At 37.4% G+C, this 22,146-nt stretch overlaps 1 protein-coding gene across 2 annotated transcripts in view; it reads right to left on the reverse strand.

Annotated features, from left to right (window-relative positions):
• Nucleotides 1-22,146, reverse strand: part of KIAA1958 (KIAA1958 ortholog) — a 165,937-nt gene that overhangs the window by 74,616 nt on the left and 69,175 nt on the right. For both annotated transcript variants that reach the window (XM_037027368.2, XM_037027370.2), the window contains exon 2: nt 16,486-17,680. In XM_037027368.2, coding sequence (XP_036883263.2) covers nt 16,486-17,656 — 1,171 coding nt within the window. In that variant the 5' untranslated portion in view covers nt 17,657-17,680. The remainder of the gene's footprint in view (nt 1-16,485; nt 17,681-22,146) is intronic.

Consider the following 22,146-nt stretch of genomic DNA (forward strand, 5'->3'; position numbering starts at 1 on the left):
GGGAAAGGAAGCTTACGTAAGGAAACAATAGCTGGTTATTTCCCGAACTTTGGGGAGATTTGGACATACAGATACAGGAAGCTCAGAGGACTCCAAGTAAGATCAACACAAAGCATTCTAAGACACAATAAAAATGTTAAACGTCAAAAGAGAGAATTTTGAAAGCAGCAAGAGAAAAACTTTTTTTTTTTGAGAGGGCATCTCTCATATTTATTGATCAAATGGTTGATAACAACAATAAAATTCTGTATTTTATTGTTCAATGGTCAATGCTCAATGCACAATCATTAATCCATCTCAAGCCTAGTTCTCGTCAGTCTCCAATCTTCTGAAGCATAATGAACAAGTTCTTACATGGTGAACGAATTCTTACATAGTGAATAAGTTCTTACATGGTGAACAGTACAAGGGCATTCATCACAGAAACTTTCGGTTTTGATCACGCATTATGAACTATAAACAATCAGGTCAAATATGAATATTCGTTTGATTTTTATACTTGCTTTATATGTGGATCCCACATTTCTCCCTTTATTATTATTATTTTTATTTTTAATAAAATGCTGAAGTGGTAGGTAGATGCAAGATAAAGGTAGAAAACATAGTTTAGTGTTGTAAGAGAGCAATTGTAGATGATCAGGTGTGTGCCTGTAGACTATGTGCTAATCCAAGCTAGACAAGGGCAATAAAACATCCATGGATGCAGAAGCAAGCTTTCTCTCAAAACAGGGGGGGGTAAGGTTCTAAGCTTCATCACTGTTGTTCCCCAATTTCTCACCTGATGGCCTCCCTGCAACTGTGCCTGTCTTAGGTTGTTCCTCCCTTGAGGAATCTTACCCGTCTCTGACTAACCAGTCATCTTCCGGGGCCATACAGGGAAATGTAAAGTTGGTAAGTGAGAGAGAAGCCATATTGTTTGAAAAGGGTAGCTTTTTACTTCTTTGCAGATTTATGCCCTGTGGCTTCTATGCCCAGCACTTGTCTCGAGGTATCTTTACCACCTGGAGGAATTATGATACTCGGTAAATTCGATATGAGGCACGAATTCCATTTAAGGGTTGTAATTAGGAAGGAAGAAGAAAAGCTATAGAGGTAGCAAATGGAAGGAAACATGGGAGGATTGATTATTTCTTAGACATATCTTCTTGTAGAGTACCTTAAGTATGTATAGGTTTTAAACTACTAACTAACTTGTGCACACATATTAACATAATAGGAATATGGTGACATAAACTAAGCAAATCTATAATTACCAGCCATCTCCAGTGAAGCCAAGAAAACCATTTAGGCACCCTAGGCATTTGTGAAAATTAGTCTATGATATGATGGATATTGTCCAACTGTACTTGAACAGTCTGAGAGAAATCAGACAAATTAAAGCAACCCATTTCTGGGATCTGTTCACATCCCGTATGTTCTTTTAACCGTAGATAGTCTATAGTCGTAAGATTTTGGAGCGCTACAACTTGCACCCCTCCCAACTCCTGATTGAGTTCCAACAGTACAAATCCGGTCAAATTCGTTGTCTCACTGTATGCACATGCCAACCTAGACATCTCCCTCCTCATTCCAATGGCAAGTCCAGGAAACAGTGGGGTGGACACAGCCACAATCGCAGCATCGCCCGGATCCCTGTGGAGGCTTTTTGATGATCATCCCCCGGCACGAGTCCTCCAGAGAGTGCTGATGCTGGAAGCTCCTCCTCATATGAGAAAAACTTTTTAACAGCTCCCAGGTGATGCTGATGGCCCAAGGTCCACCCATGAAGTAATGTGGGCCTGACTCCTGGGAAGTCTCATCAGTAAGCATGCTTTTTCTTTGTGGAACATAAAGTAATGGTGTGTCTGACAATCAGTGACATTTCAGATGCAATGAAATGCAGTAATAATAATAATAATAATAATAATATTAGTGCTGGAACATATTTATTGAGGACTTGCTATCTGTTCTGGGGATTGTTATAAGCCTTTTACATGAATAAAGTCATTTATCCACACAACAACTCTTGAGAACATTCTCCTTTCAGTGTCCCAAAGGTCACAAAATTCATTAGGATGGAAAGAACTTCAATCTTAAAACACTAATAGCTATAAACAATATTTGTACTGTCAAAATAACATAAATGGTGTTACTGGTTTTGAATATTGAGAGTCAACCTAAGGATAAAGCAGAGAAGACTCAGTTATGGGCACAAAGGAGAATGAAAATACTGTCAATTTTGTCAAGATGGAAAGAGGGGAAGGGAGAACAGTGGAAGGGAAAGGACAGATAGGGACACGAGTATCTTCATTCTCAGATCAAGAAAGCATGTTTATTTCCTCTTTCATTATTTATAATTCTTCTATTGGTTACTTGTTTCGTTTTTTTTTGGAGAGGGCATCTCTCATATTTATTGATCAAATGGTTGTTAACAACAGTAAAATTCTGCATAGGGGACTCAATGCACCATCATTAATCAACCCCAAGCCTAATTCTCAACAGTCTCCAATCTTCTGAACCATAACGAACAAGTTCTTACATGGTGAACAAGTTCTTACATAGTGAATAAGTTCTTGCATGGTGAACAGTGCAAGGGCAGTCATCACAGAAACTTTCGGTTTTGATCACGCATTATGAACTATAAACAATCAGGTCAAATATGAATATTCGTTTGATTTTTATACTTGATTTATATGTGAATCCCACATTTCTCTCTTATTATTATTACGGTTACTTGTTTTTTTAAATAGCCTAAAAATCAAATATCAGAAGGTTAATGAAAATAAGCTAAATCCCCACCATTCATAACAGAGTCTGTAAATGTCTTCTGAAGTTGATGAGTCAAGAAACAGAAGTATAAACAGTTTTAGAATTCTGTAAAACTGAAAATAGGTTCAAAAGAAGTTTCCTTTCAAGAGTGAGATTATGAGATGATTGACAGCTGAGATGAGAGACTGTTATTGTTCAGCAATATTATTTTATCGATTGCCACATACATGTATTACTTTGATAAAAATAAAGAAAATTGGAAAAGTGTCTAAGAAAGCTATCCTACAGATTTTAGGGCTGTACTGAGGAATCAGCTTGATACTATCAACTGAAGTCAATAAATCAACTGAAGTGCATCAACCATTATACCAGATTTACTTGATTATAAATCTGATCACTGTTCTCACCTAAAATAAAGCTTAAAATCACCTTGTAGCCATAGAAGCATAATTCATCACTTTTGTCACATGACACAAACACTCCTTCTGGTTCTAGGACACTCTCGGGAACACAAGCCATTGGTCACATAAATAAGATCTAGATAAAAAGAGAAGTTACTGCTGGGCCTAAAAGGCAGCAGGTCACCTGCACTCTGTCTATCCCTACTGAGACCCTACTGAGATGGCCAGGCAGCAACATCTGTGAGGAGAGGGAGGCAGCTGCTGCTCCTGAGGAAGACAGGACAGGGATGGCGTTTCCATTCCCAGGACACTGAAGCTACAACTTCAGTGCTCTGACACTGCTCCATATGCCCTGAAGCCGTACATTATTTCACCTTTTCAGACCACAAGGAAATGGATACCAAGGCTAGAAAATCAAGGTCAATGTCTCTTCAATTCTGAACTGGTTCCTGGCTTCCTAGCTGTCTTAGGCACATCCAACTTACTGAAAGAAAACTACATTCTGAGGTTTATAGCTATATGCCAGTCTGGTGTATCTGGGTACATTCTGAATTTTTGAACATCTTGATTATATTTAGGTGAACTATATGTATACACAACAGAGTTTTTACTTTATTGGTATAACAGAAAAACACCCTTATTTTAAATAAATAGTCACTTAGGGGATTTTTCTTGTGAAATATTAAGACAAATGATATTTTTAAAGTATGTGTAAGCACTGGATAAAAAGCTGATAAAACCAATAATTTCCCATAATAGTATGCACTTGTACAACAGAGCAATTAGTTTGATTTTTTATTTTGCCTTTCAGAAAACTAGTAAACAATTATATTTCTAATTCTTACAGATAGTTTATTAGTTGTCTCCAAAAATAAGCAATATTACAATTTTAATATATCTAGGCTCATATTATTCACAGCTGAGTACAAAGTGTTTCAAATAAATTATGGTGTGGAATGTGTTGCCTGTACCCTCTGGATTTTTAATTTCCAGCTAAGAAAGACTAGTCTTTCATTTATTCACAGTGGCTTAATTGTTTATTTCACCACTTTAAGAGGTTAAAAGTGTTTTTACCCACTTTTAATCCTAGAAACAGCCTTGACCAATTTAGTCTTTACAAATTCACAGTTGAACAACATCTTGGTTCAGGAAATATTTTAAACCTTTTTTTTTTTAAACTGGGATGCTCGAGAGGGCAAGTATCAGGAAGTCTCTCTCCCTTTAGAGTGTAGGCAGTATGAGAACAGGAACCGTGTTTTTGCTATTTACCCTGGCAATTCGCTGTTTTATCCTACACACAGAGAATTATGACCTCATTGTAGATATTTGTATCCTGAAGACTTTTTGGTGTTAACTATAACAGTGCTGTGCCTATAGACAGAGAACAGGAGGGTGGCAACAGAAGCCCAACAGGCCAAACACTCAGAGGTCATCAAGGTCTTTACTTTCGCCCTCCTGAAACACGAATCTGTCTCCTCCTCTCCAGTGCCTTTAATATATTGTTGCCTCACTTGAGCACTTACTGCCATCTCCCATCTGGTTTACTGTACTGCCTTATAAAATGGCTCTTGTGTCCCAGCCTCTATTTCCCCACTGCTATCCGTGTGATCTAAGATAATGAACTGTGTTCCTGCTGTTCCCCGTGGAGGACATTTGTGACATTACATGCACAACCTTTCATAGGTTGGCTCCAGCCTTTCTTCCTAGCAGCCACTCTCCTGACCCCTTTGAAATCTCCTCTTAAGCCACACTCAATCCTTGCTTCCCTAAGCAGTCTGCCTATGGTCATACCCTAACGTCTCTGTTATGTTGTTCTGTCTGAAAACATGAAATACTCTTCCCTGCATCCCATAGGCTCCTTACATATGTGCCCCACATTTTATATACTTCTTTCCATACACTTGGAATTGTTGGTTTGTCTCCCTCCTTCTCTAAGCAATAATATTCTGGTGGCAGAGAATTTGACATTTATTCATCTTTACATTTTTCTCAGCCCTGTCACATAGTTGATCCTGAAAAAGATGTTTGATAAATTGGAAGTTCAAGTGACTTGTCCAGATGCTTAGTTGAAAAAGACTAAGACACAGCTCCCTGCTCCTGGTACAGTAAGTCCTACTATTAAATCCTGGATACTTTAAAAAATGATTCTCAGAAAAAAAAATTATCTCTTGAAGGATGTACTCTAGCATTTGTACAAGCTTTGGATAAGTGATAGGCATGAAAAAAATGAAAGAAGGGGAAACAATCAGTAGTTTAGGCTATTCTTATACCAAGACAAGCAGAGGTAGGTCTATAGTAGTGACCCCATTTCTCTTAATTAACAAGCAGGAGACAATTTTTTTCCCACTGTAACTCCAAGCAAATCATCTAGTTTCTTTGTGCCTCGTTTCCTATCAGTAAAATAAAGGAAACAGCCTCTTTCTTCATGGAACTCAGGCAGTGTTGACACTGAAAATAAAAGTGCTGTAGATAATAGAGGATGCTTTGTTTTGTGTTTTTTTATTTATTCTAGCAGAAGAATGTAAAAAAATTCCCCATGACGGCATCCCATTATAATCATAAGGGGGAAAACCAGTGTTGAAATTTGTAAAAATAATTTTCAAATTCTTTGCCCATAAACAAGTACACTGGAAGACAATGTAAGTCAAGTTTGCTTTCTTACAAAAAACTCTTCTACATTCAGTAATAACAACAATGCCACAATGCCCTCGTCTCAGAAATATTCCATAATTTTATTTGTTTCATGATCTGTATGTAAAAAGTAATCACATTTAAAACACACAGAGAAGTACACAAAACAGTACTAAAGTATGCTTACCATGAACCAGAGAGCTCTGTATGGATTGATTTAACCCTACAGAAAAAGTACATTATTTTCTTCATTTTACCGATGAGAAAGCCAAAGCTGCAGAGAGGTTAAGTAACTTGCCAATGTCACAATCGAAAGTGTGTGGCAGAGCTGGGATTGAATCCAGGCAGTTGTGTGTCTGGACTTCCACAATTAAGCACTGTGCTTTTGCTGCCTCTTATAAATACAAAGTCATGTTCTTGTCACTCAGATTTAATAATGTTAATATTTGTCCTTTTTTTAAAACATGTGTTTAAAGGGAAATGTTACAGATACACTTCAAGTTTCCTGGGCACCCATTCCCATCCTCACCTTCCTGGTATGTCTCCTTTCAGTCCATGTTCATAATTTTAATTATGTGTTTTTTGTGTGTAACATACAACAATACATGGCAATGTTTTTTTTAAGTACGTTACTCTGAATAGTATTCTTCAACTTGTTTTCAAGATTTATCTACATTAATAAATGCAGATCTGGCTGATGCATATATTCCATTGAAAAATATATCACAATTGCTCTTTTCACAGACATTGAGGTTGTTAGCTGATTTTTTCCCTCGTAATCATAAAGTTACAAGTACACTCCTGTACATTTCTTTTATATGTATATGAGAAAGTTTCTCTTGCACAGACACCTAGAAATTGAATTCCTAGGTTGTATGATATGTACATCTTTATAGATATTGTAAAATGCTTTCCAAAGTGGTTGTACCAATTTACATCACACCAGCATGTCCTCATATTCCCATACTTTCAACAACACTTGGGATAGTTAAAATGAGTAATTTTTACCTTTCTGATGGGATCTTATTATTGTATTGACTTACACTCTCCTGATTAACAGTAGGGCTGAGCATTTTTCATGTTTATTAACTATACAGATTTCTTTTTATTAGAAGTTCCTCTTCATTTTCTTTGCTCCTTTCCTTACTGGATTATTTGACCTTTTTTCCTACTGATTTGCAGCAGTTTTTTATATATTCTGTATATGAATATTTTTGGTTATACACATTAAAATCATTGCATAGATTGTTGCTTGTCTCTTAACTTTGCTTATGATATCCCTTGTCCCAATTGAGACTTTTATTTTAAGGTTGTCAGCATTTTCAATCTTTTCCCCTATGGTTTGTGCCATTTTTGTGTCATGTTTAAAAAAACTCCATCTGACACCAAGGCTATTTTGTAAGATTTCCTTCACACAGTTTTAACTTTTGTATTTCCACATTTAGATCTTTAAATGTTATTTATTTTTATGTCTGATGTAAGGTAAGGATTAATTTTATTTTGTTCCATATGGGTGACCAATTGTCCAATAGAATTCATTGACTGGGCCACCCTTCTCCCACTAATTTGTGATGCCATTTTTTCATACAGAGTTCTGGCTTTCTATCCTGTTTCACTGCTCTATTTGTCTAACTGTGTGTCAGAACACTATTTTAATTACTACAGCTTTATAATAAGTTTTATATTATGTTACATAAGTTATAATGGGCTTTCTTTATTGCCTTGGTAAAACTTTGCAGAAACCTACATACTATGAAGAGACATAACAATATAGTTACTTTTTTTTTTAACAGAAGAACTGTATTTAATCACATATCCCTTCCACATACACCTCCCCCAGTGTAGAAAATAAGGCTAAAAACAACTAATTTAAAAGTAGGCTTTGTCTTTTCCAAGAACTTCATTGCAGGAAGGAAGAAGGGGAGTGAGTGTTCACCAGCCAGGGGCTAGAGGCCACCATCCCCAGCTCTTCAAGCTCTAATTACAGGCTTTCTACCGTACTTGATAAAACCTAAGATAACCTGTCACTACCACTCTCAGAAACTGCCCTTTGATCAGTTGGCTGGGGGTGGGGGGTAGGGGAGGCTTTGCAACACCCAGACAGAGCAGAGGCGACCCTGTGACACTCCAGTAGGAGAATCAAGAGCTGTAATCTTTTGAGCAGAGCAACAATGAGACTTTTGTGATATTCAGCAGAGGGAAGGAAGGTGGCCTCCAAAAGGCTAGGGGAAGGGCTGTTGACAGTGAAGATCTGAAAGGGTTCACAGTGTTCCGTGACACATTAGGGGTCTATAATTTCACCAAGGTTTTGATTTGCTCTGTCTTCCTATGGACATGCAGTCTGATATCATAACAGGGGAGAGGGTCCTGATTTTTTTCACTACTCCAGGTGAGCCGAGAAATGAACAAGGTTATTGCTTTTTGATGATGTCGATAACATTAAACAGAGCAGGTAAATCCCAGAAAATCCTGGGACCAAGCACTCAATTTTTCCTTAGGATACGTTCTCGTTGTAAACTCCTAATCAATGCAATGACCTCACGCATACTATGTGCGAGGCATTGGGACTGAAGAGAAGGGTGCTGCATAGTTCCATTAAAGCCTCCTTCAACATTACAAGAGAGGGAGAACACAGATAAATTAGGTGAGCATCTAGTCCATGAACTTTCTTCTAAGAGGCCTAATAATGAAATAAAGCTCTTACATTCACCAGAAATCTTACACATTATCACCACTACCAATGGCAACTTGCGGGTAAAATTATGCAAGGAGAGAGACATAGAGGGTAAGAAGGAAGAAAAGAAATTAAATATATGAAGTCAATATGCTAGGCAGGAAAATAGACATGAGCAGGGTTCAAAGAGAATAAGGCCAGGAAAGCCCACTAAAAAGACCCTAAGTTAATCAGTTAAAGCTCAAAAAGCCAGGAGCAAACTTGGCCTGGAATGTCTGAATATTCCCCAGATAAAGGAGGGTACCTCAGCATAGCCCATGTCTTTATTGTGTTAATCGTGAAGGCCCAGTTTATTTTTTAACTTTACCTATATGCTGTTTTTTTCTCCTTCGGCCCTAATCAAGTAGTTTGCAACCCAGGCAACTAATTTAGCATGCAGGCCCAGCCAGAAACAACATAGTAAAAAGCAGGAAGGATTCCATCTTAAAAATAAGATTGCATTTTAATACCCAGGAAGTTAAGAAGTAAGATTCTTAACTTACTCTTTAGCAAACAGACAATACCTCAGACCATCTTGGGGGCTAGGTAGGAGGCCTTGTTTGATAGGCTCCCAGACTAAGATGCCAGAAATCAGAGCAGGAAGTTCCTTGTGTTAATTCTAAATATTCAGAGACCACTTAACAAGTATGCACCCCTAGCCCTTAGTCACATTCCTAAAGAATCCTTAAAAGGGGGAACCCCCAACCTTTCAGGGCACTCCTCTCTCTGAGGTCACCCGCACATTCTAAGTGCGTAACCTTCTAATCTTAAACTTTCTCTCTCCAACCTTTCAGGGTGCCTCTCCTCACTGAGGTTGCCTGCTGCACTTTTTCTCTCTTTAAGAAACTTTAAATAAAACTTTTACTCTGCTTCACTACTGTGTCTCTGCCCTTCAATTCTTTGTCATGGCAGGGACAAGGACCGAGGAAAACATACAATGCCCCCATTTGTATACAAATACAAAATGTCAATGTCTAGATTTCCTAATACCCTCCTTATGTGGGCTACCTAGTGGTGATTTTGCTTTTCAATGCCACTCCCACAAGGTATCAAATTGAGAAATCATAAAGAAATAAAAGATCATTTCAAGAAACAGCAGTATTGAACCCAAACACACATTTCTTTATTCACTTACATCTTCACTACGCTCTGCCTTCGCAGTAAATTCACACATTGCATGTACACACATTCTTTCACTACCTTACAAGAATTACTAACCCTCTCCTTTACCTTCTTCCTAAAACTAATTACAGGATGTGCGGGTGGGTGGTGTTGATTGATAATATCTAGTTTGCAGAGCTGCTGCCTGATGGGGAGCCAACACAAAACAAAACAGGACCCCTAGGTGGTGCCAAAAAGATGGAATTGGTGTATGACTCCAAGGAGTTTCAAAGCTCCTCCAGTTTTTGCCCTAACCTCCACATTCCTTTGCCAATAGTATATGACCTGTCCTTCAGCTCAATCAGGCAAGACAGATTCAGGAGAAGTTCCCTGCCTCTTTGTTGGGCTGCCTTTCTGATAGTACAGCTTTCTCTGCTTCAAACACAGTGCCTCAGAGATTGGCTCACTGTGCATCTGGCACATGAAGCTGGATTTGGGGGCTCAGTAACAATATTGTGTGAATTGACATGGAAAAAGAAAACTCTAATAAAACAAAGTTAACTTTTAATAAATATTCAACATGGTGGTAAGAAGTTCTAACTGGGATTTCTCTTATTTCCCAGAACTGCCCTTAAAGCCCATAGCTGAAAGCAAAGTTATACTAAGTACCTCCTTCACCCATTCTAGATTCAGAGAATGTATTAGCTGTGCCTGTGTATGGGGCAACCATTCGCCATGAAGGACACATTTCAGCAAAAACTCCCACTGGGACAGAGAGGTTTAATGTGAGGAGAAGCTATCTCTATCCCTCACCCAACCTACAGGTTGCTGATACAGTTTGCACAGTAAGATAGCACACAATATGGGGCACCCCGGTATCACTGGTTACTTACAAAGGGGGTGGCATTTATTTTAGCTGAAAATACAAACCTAGTGACAAAAGAAAACAGATTTATTTTTCATGCAACACTTATATTTCTCTAGATTCTTTGTTTAAAAAAATGGAAGCCTACTTTTGCTGGTTTAGACAGAAAAAGAATTTAATAAAGACCATAGGATTTCCTGGAAATCAGGTTTGAAGGTGTCCACAGATAATACCCTGACCACACCACAGGTTTACTTGGAGACACCCAGCCACCAGAACTTCTGCTTGACTTCTAACTCTGGAACTACTGCTGGAATGCTATTCCTGTTGCCTCTAGAAACTGACTTTATTTGCCAAAATAGATTCTTCTAGGTACTTCTGCTCAGAGTCTGGCATAAGGGCAATTTGACTGGCAAAGTCGAAGGTTACAAGACTGTGTGCCCTCACTGAAATTTGAACTTGGAAAGCCAGTTTCTGGCCCAATGGGGAAGCGCAGATGCTTAAAAGAGGGAATTTTTTCACCAAAGGAAGAGTGTTGAAAATTACTGAGTGGCCAGACGGAATAAAAATGTTTCCCATATAATGTGGATCATGCATTTTTTTCATCATTGCTTCTCGAGCTTCAATGGGCATAGTAGTTTTGTGGAGATTTTGTTAAAATGCAAATTCTGATTCTGTGCATCTGTGGTGGGACCTGAAATTCTGCATTTCTAATAAACTCCCAGATGATCCGATGATACTGTTTGATGGACCATATTTTAGTAGATAAATGAGCATAACTGCATAAAATCAGGATCCACCTCATTACTTGAGTGAGTACAATCTAAGAAAGGCAACAATAATGATAAAAAATAAAATATTAATAATGGTGGCAATTATTATTTATTGAGTGTTTACCATATGTCAGGTACTCTCTTTAGTACTTCACTATATTTTTGCATTTGGTCCTCAAACAATCCTATGAGACAGGCGTTATTATTATTTTACAAATGAGGACATTCGCACAGAAGTAAAATGACTTAGCTCAGGTTATAAGGCCAGCGGAAGGTAGGGCTGGGAATCAACCTAGGCATTTCTGACTCCAAACTCTGAGTAGCCAGGCTCTACTATCTCAATGTCCATGTTTGACATATGAAGCCTCAGATGAAAACACCATGGTAAGAAGGGAAATGATGGCATAAACTAAACCTGTATTTTCACTTTGCTTTTCTTATTTTTCAGAATTTATGTCTCAAGTCTTCCTGCAGGAAGGTACAGGAAAGGGTGTGGCCAAGAAAACAAAATTTAGTCTTTTTCATCTTGTACAAAGAAGTACATATTTCTTGTGGAATAAGGATATACATAAAATATTGTGTATATGTATACATATGCATACATACACACACACAAGCATATACATTTATATATATTTCTATCTCTTATACTAGAACAGCATAAGCTGTCTTTGAATGACATATATAAAAACTCCTCCTATCTGCTCATATATAAAAAATAAATGCTCAAAAATCCCTCACACAAACTGTAGTAAATATCTCTGGTTTGCTGCCCCTTTCAAGACTAGAACTCAGAATGTCCTTAGGAAGATACATGCATGCAACCTCTACACTCAGCTGTGTGGTCTGTATAGGACTGCTCGCCAGGCCATGTTCAGAAAGGGGGTTATGATGCCCCAATGACTGATTGAGGAGTTAGTGGGAATGCTGTGACATAGGCTCAGTCTACTGCTAGACACGAATTCCAGCAGCGCTTGGCAACCACCTTAGGGACCATGCAAGGATCAAACACTTGTAGGTGGAGCTAAGATCGAGGAAGCTAAGGTGAGAAACAATATGAGAGAAACTAGACATTGAAACCTGGATAAAAGCTCATTTGAAGATCCATCCTTAGACTACAAAGCAGCTAATACTCTTTTAACTTATTTTAACAAAAGTTTTGTTTTTGACAAGAGAAATGATTGTGGTGTCAACACAGACCAAGCAATCAGAAGTAATATATAACTTAATCAACTTATAATAGCTCACTGAACTAAATTTTATATGAGGTTTCACAAAGTATTCTGTTAAATGCTTAAGGCTACTCCTCTTTTCTCTGAATGCATTTTGCTTTGTATTAACTATAATCAAAGAGTAAAAATTACATGAAAAAAGAATAAGATATGATCAATAAAAACAGGATTGGAAATCTAGAAATAGACCCAATTATAAACAAAAATGTGTTATATAAATCAATTAAGTGGAGAATGGGAATTAATAAATGATGCTGGAACATTTGACTATCTGTAAAAATAATGAAGTGAGGTTCCAATCCAAAATATATTCTAACTGTAAAGCTAAATGTAAAAAAAGAAATCAAGAAGACAGAACAGGAAGAGAAGAAAAGAAAACCAAAAAGAGCCAGAGATAAATAGAGGTAAATATTTATCTGATTCAAGGCAGGGAAAGAACTAAGAAATATATTTAAGAAATACATACACAAAAACTTAATTCATGATATAATATACAGATTTAAATTTGACAAATATCCCAAGTTTACATAAAAACTTCAAATATTAATAGAATGTAAATGGTCAATAATTCTTCTAATAATGGATATCCTCTTTACTCTTTACTATTTGCTAAGATTTGGGTTGAGAAGTCTGACAGGACTGACATGAAAATTAATAATTTTATCCATACCTTGATTAACATTTTATAACTTTGAATTTATTTCTGAACAGAAAAGAGGGTGGTTTTCCACTAGGAGAACAGAATTTAAAGGGCATCAGTAAAGCTAAATGAAATGGAACAATTTCTCTTTGTTTCTGACTGACTCAATAGTCACTTGTCAAATTATTTATTTAAAAAATATTATTCAAAGATATGCAGTATTTCTACAATGATCTGATAAAGACTCAAGCTTACACAAAACCCTTTTTACTTTAAAAAAAGTACCTGATTTGCTTTCAGCTAGTTCTTTCAGAAGCTTTCTTCTTTGCTTAGTCCCAAGTATGCTCTACATATTAACTGTGTAAAGTCCATTTCTACATATTCATTCACATACATTGGGACATGCTGAATTACAAATTTTTAAAAATCTATGTTTAGAATGGAGACTGTCTACTATAAATAAATATGCAAAACCCAATAAATAAATAAAACTTTAAGAGAACAAAACCTAGTTGGGGTTCTATACAGCAAAGGTAAATTATAGGTTAACTTTATATACCTCTCACAAAAGAAAAATGCCTATCAGATTTTTATTTGTGCCACTGATGTTTCCAGTACAAACAGTGTTTCTCTAAAGCTCATAATATCTTAACAATATAACATGCTTCCACAGAACAATGGATCAAAACATCAGAATCATTCCTTAGGAAATTCCCATTACCGTTCTTCATACTGCTTTTCTTGAAGGTTCAACTCCAAACCAAACCAATTCTCCTTGTAAGAGTAAAGCCAAATCACAGTTCATGATTGTGTAAGTTATGTGCTACACCTGGCCATACCTGCTTCTTATAACTATCACAAGAAGTGCAATTTCATTGAGAGGAGAAAAGTAAAAGAATGAAATCATTGAAAAATAGATTAAAATATTTCTCTTTCAAATAGGATGAATTTCTTCTCCAAAATAATTACACAGTAAAATACTCATATTTGGTTTAGTAAAGAGCATTGATGTCTCACTATCCACTAGAGAGATGCAAAATGTTGCAAATTTTTTTGCAAGGTAAGTTAGTAGAAGGATGTGCAACACAGGCAGTCTTACTAAGCTATTTTGGTTGTACTGGACACTTTACAAAACACATTTCTGAATTCTGCCCTAAAATATAAAGTAAGAGAAAATGTAAAAAACTATAAAGCTGAGTTTCCTGTTTTACAAAAATAGGTGGGGGCAGGATGGGCAATAAATAAACCAGACTCACAACTATTTACATGAAAAGGTACTATTTATATCCTGTATGTATCAAGAGTCAGGTTTCCTAGTACAAAGACTTGCACCAGCCTAATAAAGATAACATGTGTCTAAATGATGTGAAGATTTGCTAAAGACCATGTTGCCATTAAGAGACAGAAGTAAAATTTTAAAAATAAGAAAGAAAGGAAGGAAGGACTCAGAGTGAGAGAAAACATCTGCAAATCATATATCTTATAAGAGACATAACCAGAATATATAAAGAACTCTTACAACTCACCAGTAAAAAACAACCTGATTAGAAAATGGGCAAAAGATTTGAGTAGATATTTCTTAAAAGAAGATACACAAATGGCCAATAAGCCCATGAGAAAAAGTTCTAGATCATTAGTTTAGAGTAATACCAAACAAAACCACAATGAGATACTACACACACCCAATAGGATAGCTATAATTTTAAAAAACCGCTAACAAGCACTGGTGAGCATGTAGAGAGAAACAGGGACCTTTTTACATTGTTGGTGACTGTATAATGGTGGAGCTGCTTTGGAAAACAGTCTGGCAGCCGCTTGAAAAGTTAAATAGTCATAATACACTCAGCAATGCCACTTCAAGTAGTTGCCCAAGCAAAATCAAAATATATGTCCGAACAAAAATTTGTACACAAATAAATATTAGGAGCATTATTCATAATAGCCAAAATGGAAACAACCTAAATAGCCATCAACTGATGAAAAGAAAAACAAATTCAAATATATCCAACAATGAAATATTATTTGGCAATAAAAAGTAAAGAAATGCTGATACATGCTACAACCGATTAACCTTAAAAAAATGAGCTAAGTGCAAGAAGGCAGTCACAAAAAACGCCACATAATATGATCTCATTTATATGAAATGTGCAGAATAACAAATCCATACAGACAGAAAGTAAATTAGTGGTTGACAGGGGCTGGGAGGAGGCAAAAAATGCTAATGGGTGTGGGGTTTCTTTAAAGGGTTATAAGAATGTTTTGAAAGTAGACAGTGGTGATGGTTGCACAATTCTCTGAATATTTCAAAAACCACTGAATTTATCATTTAAAAAGGTGAATTTTATGATAGATGAATTATATCTTAATAAAGCTGTTATTTTAAAAAGAAGAAAAATGAATAAACTGAAAAGCATATTTTCATTGTATATTTTATTACTACTATGACTATGTTAAGAAAATCATAAATTGGGTAAAGGTAAAGGCACCTCAGGCTTCTAGGAACCTTTTCCCAAAATACATGATTTTCTTGAAAGGAACTACCATGGAAACAAAATATGCCAGAAATTTCTGCTTCCTATGTACTCTGCATGTCTGTCATCCTTGTCCATGTCTCTACTTATGACCTATTAGATTTGAATCATGAACCTCAAAGCATGACAGATAAACCTCCTTTATATAGTAATGGCCCAGATTAAATAATTTTGAATGTTAGAATCACAGAACACTAGGATGTTATAATTACAGACAGGGATCTCGTATAATTATTTCTTTCTCCTCCTAATCCATTCCAGTTAGGCCATGTATTCTAGAAATTCAAGTTACTTGATACTTTTAGATTTTAAGAAAAGATAAAAGTATTTTCTTAGAAATATTTGTTCCTTTTTTTAAAAACTCATTTTAAACAACTAGAATGAATAGAAATGCCAAGTTGGTTCGGACAAACAAATAACAATGGAAAAACACTAGTTCTATTGTCATCATATGCCTACCTAACCCAACATCATTTTGGCTTCAAACAGCAACCAAATACCTTAATGCTGATAGGAAAGTTCTTAAAAAATCCTTCAAAAATAACTTTACTATAAAAAATTCAGCTTAAGATCTGATATAAACCTTCAATCTAGCCATGCAATATCAACAGCACAATCCTACTGCTGTCCTCTGAGCCCTGAGGTACACTGACTGGATGGACGGCCTTAATTCCGATGAATTTCCTTTACAGAATCACCTGGACGTCATTTATTTCATTATTTTTATCTTTCTGAGAATAATAAAGGCCTGACTTCTAGCAAACTGAGCCAATGGTTTTAGAAGTGGTGACGGCGCAGAATTCTCTGAAGAATGCAGATGAGGGACTGTCTGTCACCTCATGGGCCATACCTGGTATGCACTGTGCTGTGGCCTCAGTGGTTATAGTTGGAGCGACTGGGGGCTGCTGCTGACTGGAGCTCACTTCTGGCTCTGTGTTAACTGAAGGAGAAAGAGCTACCTCACAGGAGGAGACCTGGCTGGGCAGATGAGACAGGAACTCTTCAGAAGCAACTTGCTCATCCTGTCCAGGCAGCTGCAGGGCAGACAAAGGGATACTGATCTGTTTGTTAGGATGGGATGTGCTCACAGGCATCTGTATGGCCACCTGCTGGTTGGTGCCATGGGCACCAGGGGGTCCTCTGTTTGGAGAAGCCAGAGATACCCTGGCAGACTTCTGGACAATTGGTCTGGACATCACAGAGGGGGATGCAGACACACCATGTGGGTCTAGCTCTGTGCCGATGGCAGATGTTACATGGGGAATCAGCTTAGCAGACCCTACACAGGAAGGACCAGCACGAGTCTGAGGCTTGGGCTTTGCCATCTGTGTCAGTGACAGAGCTGGTCCATCTACTCCACCAGTCAGTTCTGCATTTGCCACAATGTAATAATCTTCAGGAATCTCCTGTTTGATTTTCTTAATGATGACATCATTGCTGCATTCATCAACCATCTGAGCCTGGGAACTTGAATGGAGAGAAGATGGGACTATTCCAGGCCTTTTTCGAGCAATGCTTTGAGACCTTTGAGTTTGGGGTTCAAAGTCACTATCCTCATCTGTAACAGAAGACTCACAAACCATGTCAAACAGAGTGTTTTCGTCTTCATATTCTTCAACAGTTTCATCCAGTTCTGAGGGCTCACTGCAATAAGAGAAGTCACAAGAGTCTCTGGTCCGATTACAGTCTAGCTTTGCTTTCACTGGTCTGCCAGCATACCTTTCAACAGGGCTAGTTTGTGTCTCAGAGGGCACTCCGATTATACTGGGACTATCGGAGTTAAAACTTCTGTTATCCTGGAAACAGACCCTTTCTTGGGACCCAGCTCGGCAAGTAGCTGTCAGTGGCCAGTGGTAAGCATGGCCAGCACTACAGCCCCACATTGCTGTCAGGTTCCCATGGGAACCTTCGGAAAGCAAGTGTTTCAGGTTTGGGATGAGGCTGCAAATGGTCCCATGGCTGTGGGCCCAGCTGACCAATTTGGACAGATTCTCAGATGAGGTATGAAGGCAATCCTCCATGTTACAGGATCAGCAGTGTCTTTCCTAAAGGGAAATAATCAAAATAAGAAGCCATTACTAAGAAGCCCAAGATATTCCCACACCTCAATTATTTCAATTTCCTTGAACTATGAGCATGTGGCATAAAAAAAATGCACTTCAAACTGTAGTTAATATCACTGCACATGGGCAGGGACTGGGAGGGAATACAGGAAAAAGTAATAACAGTTGATGTTTTATGGCTGTGGGATTTGAGAAAATTCTTGTTAGTTTCTTTTATTGTTATAATAATGTCTGCATAAGAAAAAAGAGGGAAAGAAAAGAAAGAAGAAACAAGCAATAAAAAGAGTGAGGTTTTCATGGTACATTTTACTTCTAAAGTCATAAAAAGAGAGGTTCAATCAGTCCCTTAGTAATAAAATGTATGTATTATTTGTATTAACCAAGAGGATGCACTCCCTCCCAACTTCACCCTTTGCCATCAGAAGCTACATTACTAGAGGCAGAGCTAACAAAGGCTCAGATTCACTCTAGGGTGGATATTAGAGAAGGGAAGACAATTCTCTGCCGGGTACCAGAAAACAAATGACACACCTGAGAGTCTAAGGAGAGAATGAGGTGCTGAATTTACGAAGTGGGGACGCTAACTCTTTGGCAGAGAAGGGGGAATATACTGGGAGAGGAACATACACTGCTAGGGTCAGGGGCACAGGCAGGCTGAAAGCCAGAAGCAAAGAGGAGTAGGCTGGGTACCAGCATGCTTACCACATCTTAGAATATGCTTCCTGTCTCCTTGCTGTCTGAAATTCCTTAAATACTGCCTTTCATCTCACAATTTAGAGGTAAAAGATGTGTCTGGTCTATTTCACCATCTGAGGTTCCTGTACTCCCAAGGATAGCCAACTACCAAATCAGAGTAAATCATCCTTTATTGGGCAGAGGTCAAAAAGAATCACTTGTTATGTACGGGTCCTTGACTAAGAGTGAAGACAACATGACGGGCAGGAGAAGAGAAATGGGGCATGTGGAGTTCACATGTGGTTAGAAAGGTCCAATAAGGCTCTGCGAAAAGGGAGATCCTGGGGAGAACGGGGGAGAGACGAACAAGGATCTCAATGTGTGGTTTAGTCTGCTCTGTTCATCTGCACCTGTGGGCAACAAGAGGCGCCTCCCTGGAGGTGGGCTCTGCACTAAGGTACCAGGTCTAACTGTAACATCAGGTGGCCCTGCAAAAGGGCATGTTTCAGCTTCTATTGTCTGCCCTGCCTTCATGGCACACCATCAGCACAGTTAGGTAGATTAAAATCCTTTAGCATGTTATGATGCCTCTGTGGTGCAGCCATAACCAAAGTCAGTCTCTCAAGTCTCATTTCCTACTACTCTGGCCCTCTTCCACATTTCTTGTGGTCTCCTCTTCTTCAAACACAGCTTCTCACCCCTACTATACCTCTAAAAACTTGTCTTTGGTTTGATATGCAGCCCTCCTCTTTCTTCACCTGGAAAACCCCTCTATGACTGGACTTGGGACCTCCATCATCTCTTGAGGAACTCTGCCTTTGCTGTACCATTACCACTGACATTCTTGTCTATGTCCCAGACTTGACTGAGGATTCTTTGAGGACAGGGACTATGACAGAAATTTTCATTCATCAGTGAGGACCCACTAGGGGGATATAGAAATTAATAAGACACGGTCCTATTCTTGCTACCCTATAATCTACTGTCAGTGAATAAATGAATGAAGAATGAATGAATGAATATATAAATAGTACCATGGACACTAACAAAGTGAACATATAAGACCCTCAAATAAGAAATTTCCTTCTATCACTTTTATTGTAATCATTCAGGGGACTACAGGATTTTTCTCCCCAATGGCATAACCAAAACACAGCTGTCTTGTGTATTTAGAAGAGTAATACATGAATGACCAGGTTTTATGAAGCTGCACAGCAAATGGAAAGAAGAGTGACTGAGTGGGGGTTAGGAACTTCAAATTGGAATCCTGGAACTGATGTCTGTGACCTCATACAAGTCACTAATTATTTCTAAGCCTAAAATGCTAGGACTATATGATTTTTAGGTACCCTTCATACTTTAGGAATTTAGGGACTTATTTATATTCCTTTCATATAACTTTAAAGTAGAAATGCAGATAAAAGAGAAAGACTATTTTTTGAGCTTTCTTAACATATCTATTTAATTGGTTGGCAGAGGCTGCTATGTCCATTCTCTTTTATTCCTTACAGAGAGTCCCTATTTGTTGGGGCAACAAATGTGCACTTGAAACACAGTTCCCAGCTTCCCTTGAGATAGAGGTGTGGTCATATGACACAGTCCTGGCCAATGGTATATAAATGGAAGTCAGTGGGTGATACTTCTGAGAAAGCCCTCTGAAACACAGATTGTCTGGTTTTTGCCTTTTGCCCTTTGTCCTCCCCTTTTCTCCTGCCGGGCACAAGGACACAACATGATGGCTGGAGCTCCAGAGGCCATGCTGGGAACGTGAAATAAGAACTTAAGGAGAGAGAATAGCCAGAAGGAGACTGAGTCATGGTGACACCATGGAGCCACTGCATTAGCTCTGAACTGCCTAGGATTCCTTATTACATGAGGGAAAGATAAACCCATGGTCTTGGTTAAGCCACTGCTGTTGGAGTATTTGGTTATACAGCTGAACTCAATTACTAACTGATACACAAAAAATAATACATTCATTGCTGGTTTTTGAAACCTTAGAGCAGAAGCCTTCATTTTCTCTGCACCATCCTCCAGTACAACTGTTTCTCAGATCAGACTCCACAAATAATTTCTTGGGAGGCCTATAATTCTATGCCAAAATGTGTAGAACTGTCTTCATTTTTATCATAAAAAAATACAATTAATAGAAGCAATTATGAATCATCTAAATATTCACCTTATATCCAAGTACTGCTGTGTAATTTCAGAGCCCCTTTGCCTTTGTATCAATATTTACCTTATTGTCCATAATCACCTAAAGGGACATCACTCAACTTCCAATTTGTTGGGAAATCTGTTCATGTTGTATTCTTTTTAGCAGACACAAATACAAAACCTCTCTTTTGCATTAATACTTTTCAAATGAAAGGCGTCATGCTTTGACAATGAAAACGGCCAATGTGGTGGTGAAGCAATTTACCACTTTAAGTGTCACAGACTAATGAGAAGATAAAAAGGAGTTGAAATAAGTGATACATGTTTACAGAAAGACAATCATATATATATAGCACAATATTTGAATGAAGATGTAACAATTCAAAAATGTAAAAATGTGGCAGAATCAAAACATAAAATCATATAAACATGTGGAACTCAACAGAACTTATCATCAGGTAGAAGTAAAATAGTACTTTTGCTGAGGCCCCACAGTCAGAAAAAATATATAATTAAAATAAATGAAAGACAAAGTGGATAAAGTTTAAAACTTTGCTAAGGTTTTGTTAAAAGCTAATCCACTTAATTCTGTATAATTGTCAACCTTTAAGAATCAACAGGTAGTAATCATAAGTCACTTTATTACATTTTGAAATTCACTAGAAATCTCATGAAGAGGCACTTAAACTTTTCTTGAGTACCATGAAATGAAAATATTTTTCCAGTATTACTATTAAAATATTTCAACCAGACAACCAATGTTAACTGAAAGTTATGAGGGCATAATTAGCTGACATTTAGTGTAATTAAATGGATTGAGTTCAACAGACAAGGAATATCAATATATCAAGCTATCAGTGTACTGTAATATATTCTAAGTTTAATATAAAATACAGTCAATGATAAGACAAGGTATTTTCAAACTGCTGAGAGTAAGTTGTTTCTAGAATCTACTAATTTACTTCAGTGGTCTGGTGATAAGGTCTATGCTGAAAAACAACACTTTTTCTAAATTTTCAATAATTGAAAAATAAAAGTAACTTCATATAGTATTTTTCCATATCTGATATAGGTAAAGATTGGAGTAGATGCTTTACAGAATCATCATGTGATACTTCATTAAAACTGAAACTCAAGAAATCCTGACAAGAAGAGCTTAGGTTAAGTATGAGATCTGACTATCCTAAATCTGCAAACAAAGCTATAAAGTTGTCATCACCACACTGTATGTTAGTTTAGGCAGGCAGACATTCTATGCATTAGCATTTATATATTTAGAGTCAAAATAAAAAACACATTAAATATATAATCAGACTTTCTATCATTAAGCACAACATTGATCAACAGGTTTCAGTAGAACAATATAAAACTAGTTAGTATTACAGCTAATATTTATGAGACAAATATGTTTGTCACTACTCTAGGTTTCAATGTACTAATAATCCTAATTATTAATTCTACTTCTGGAGTGAGGAATGCCAAGAAAGTAAGGATCTTCTTCCTGAAAAGGTGAAGGCATTCTAGACAAATGCATGATGACTTGAAACGGTGTAATGATTTTCAGCCAAGTATAAGGAAGTAAGTTATTACTGGATTGTGATATGTAAGATGGGAAC

The sequence above is a fragment of the Manis javanica genome, chromosome 2, assembly GCF_040802235.1.
Source record: "Manis javanica isolate MJ-LG chromosome 2, MJ_LKY, whole genome shotgun sequence".
NCBI classification, from domain to species: Eukaryota; Metazoa; Chordata; class Mammalia; order Pholidota; family Manidae; genus Manis; species Manis javanica.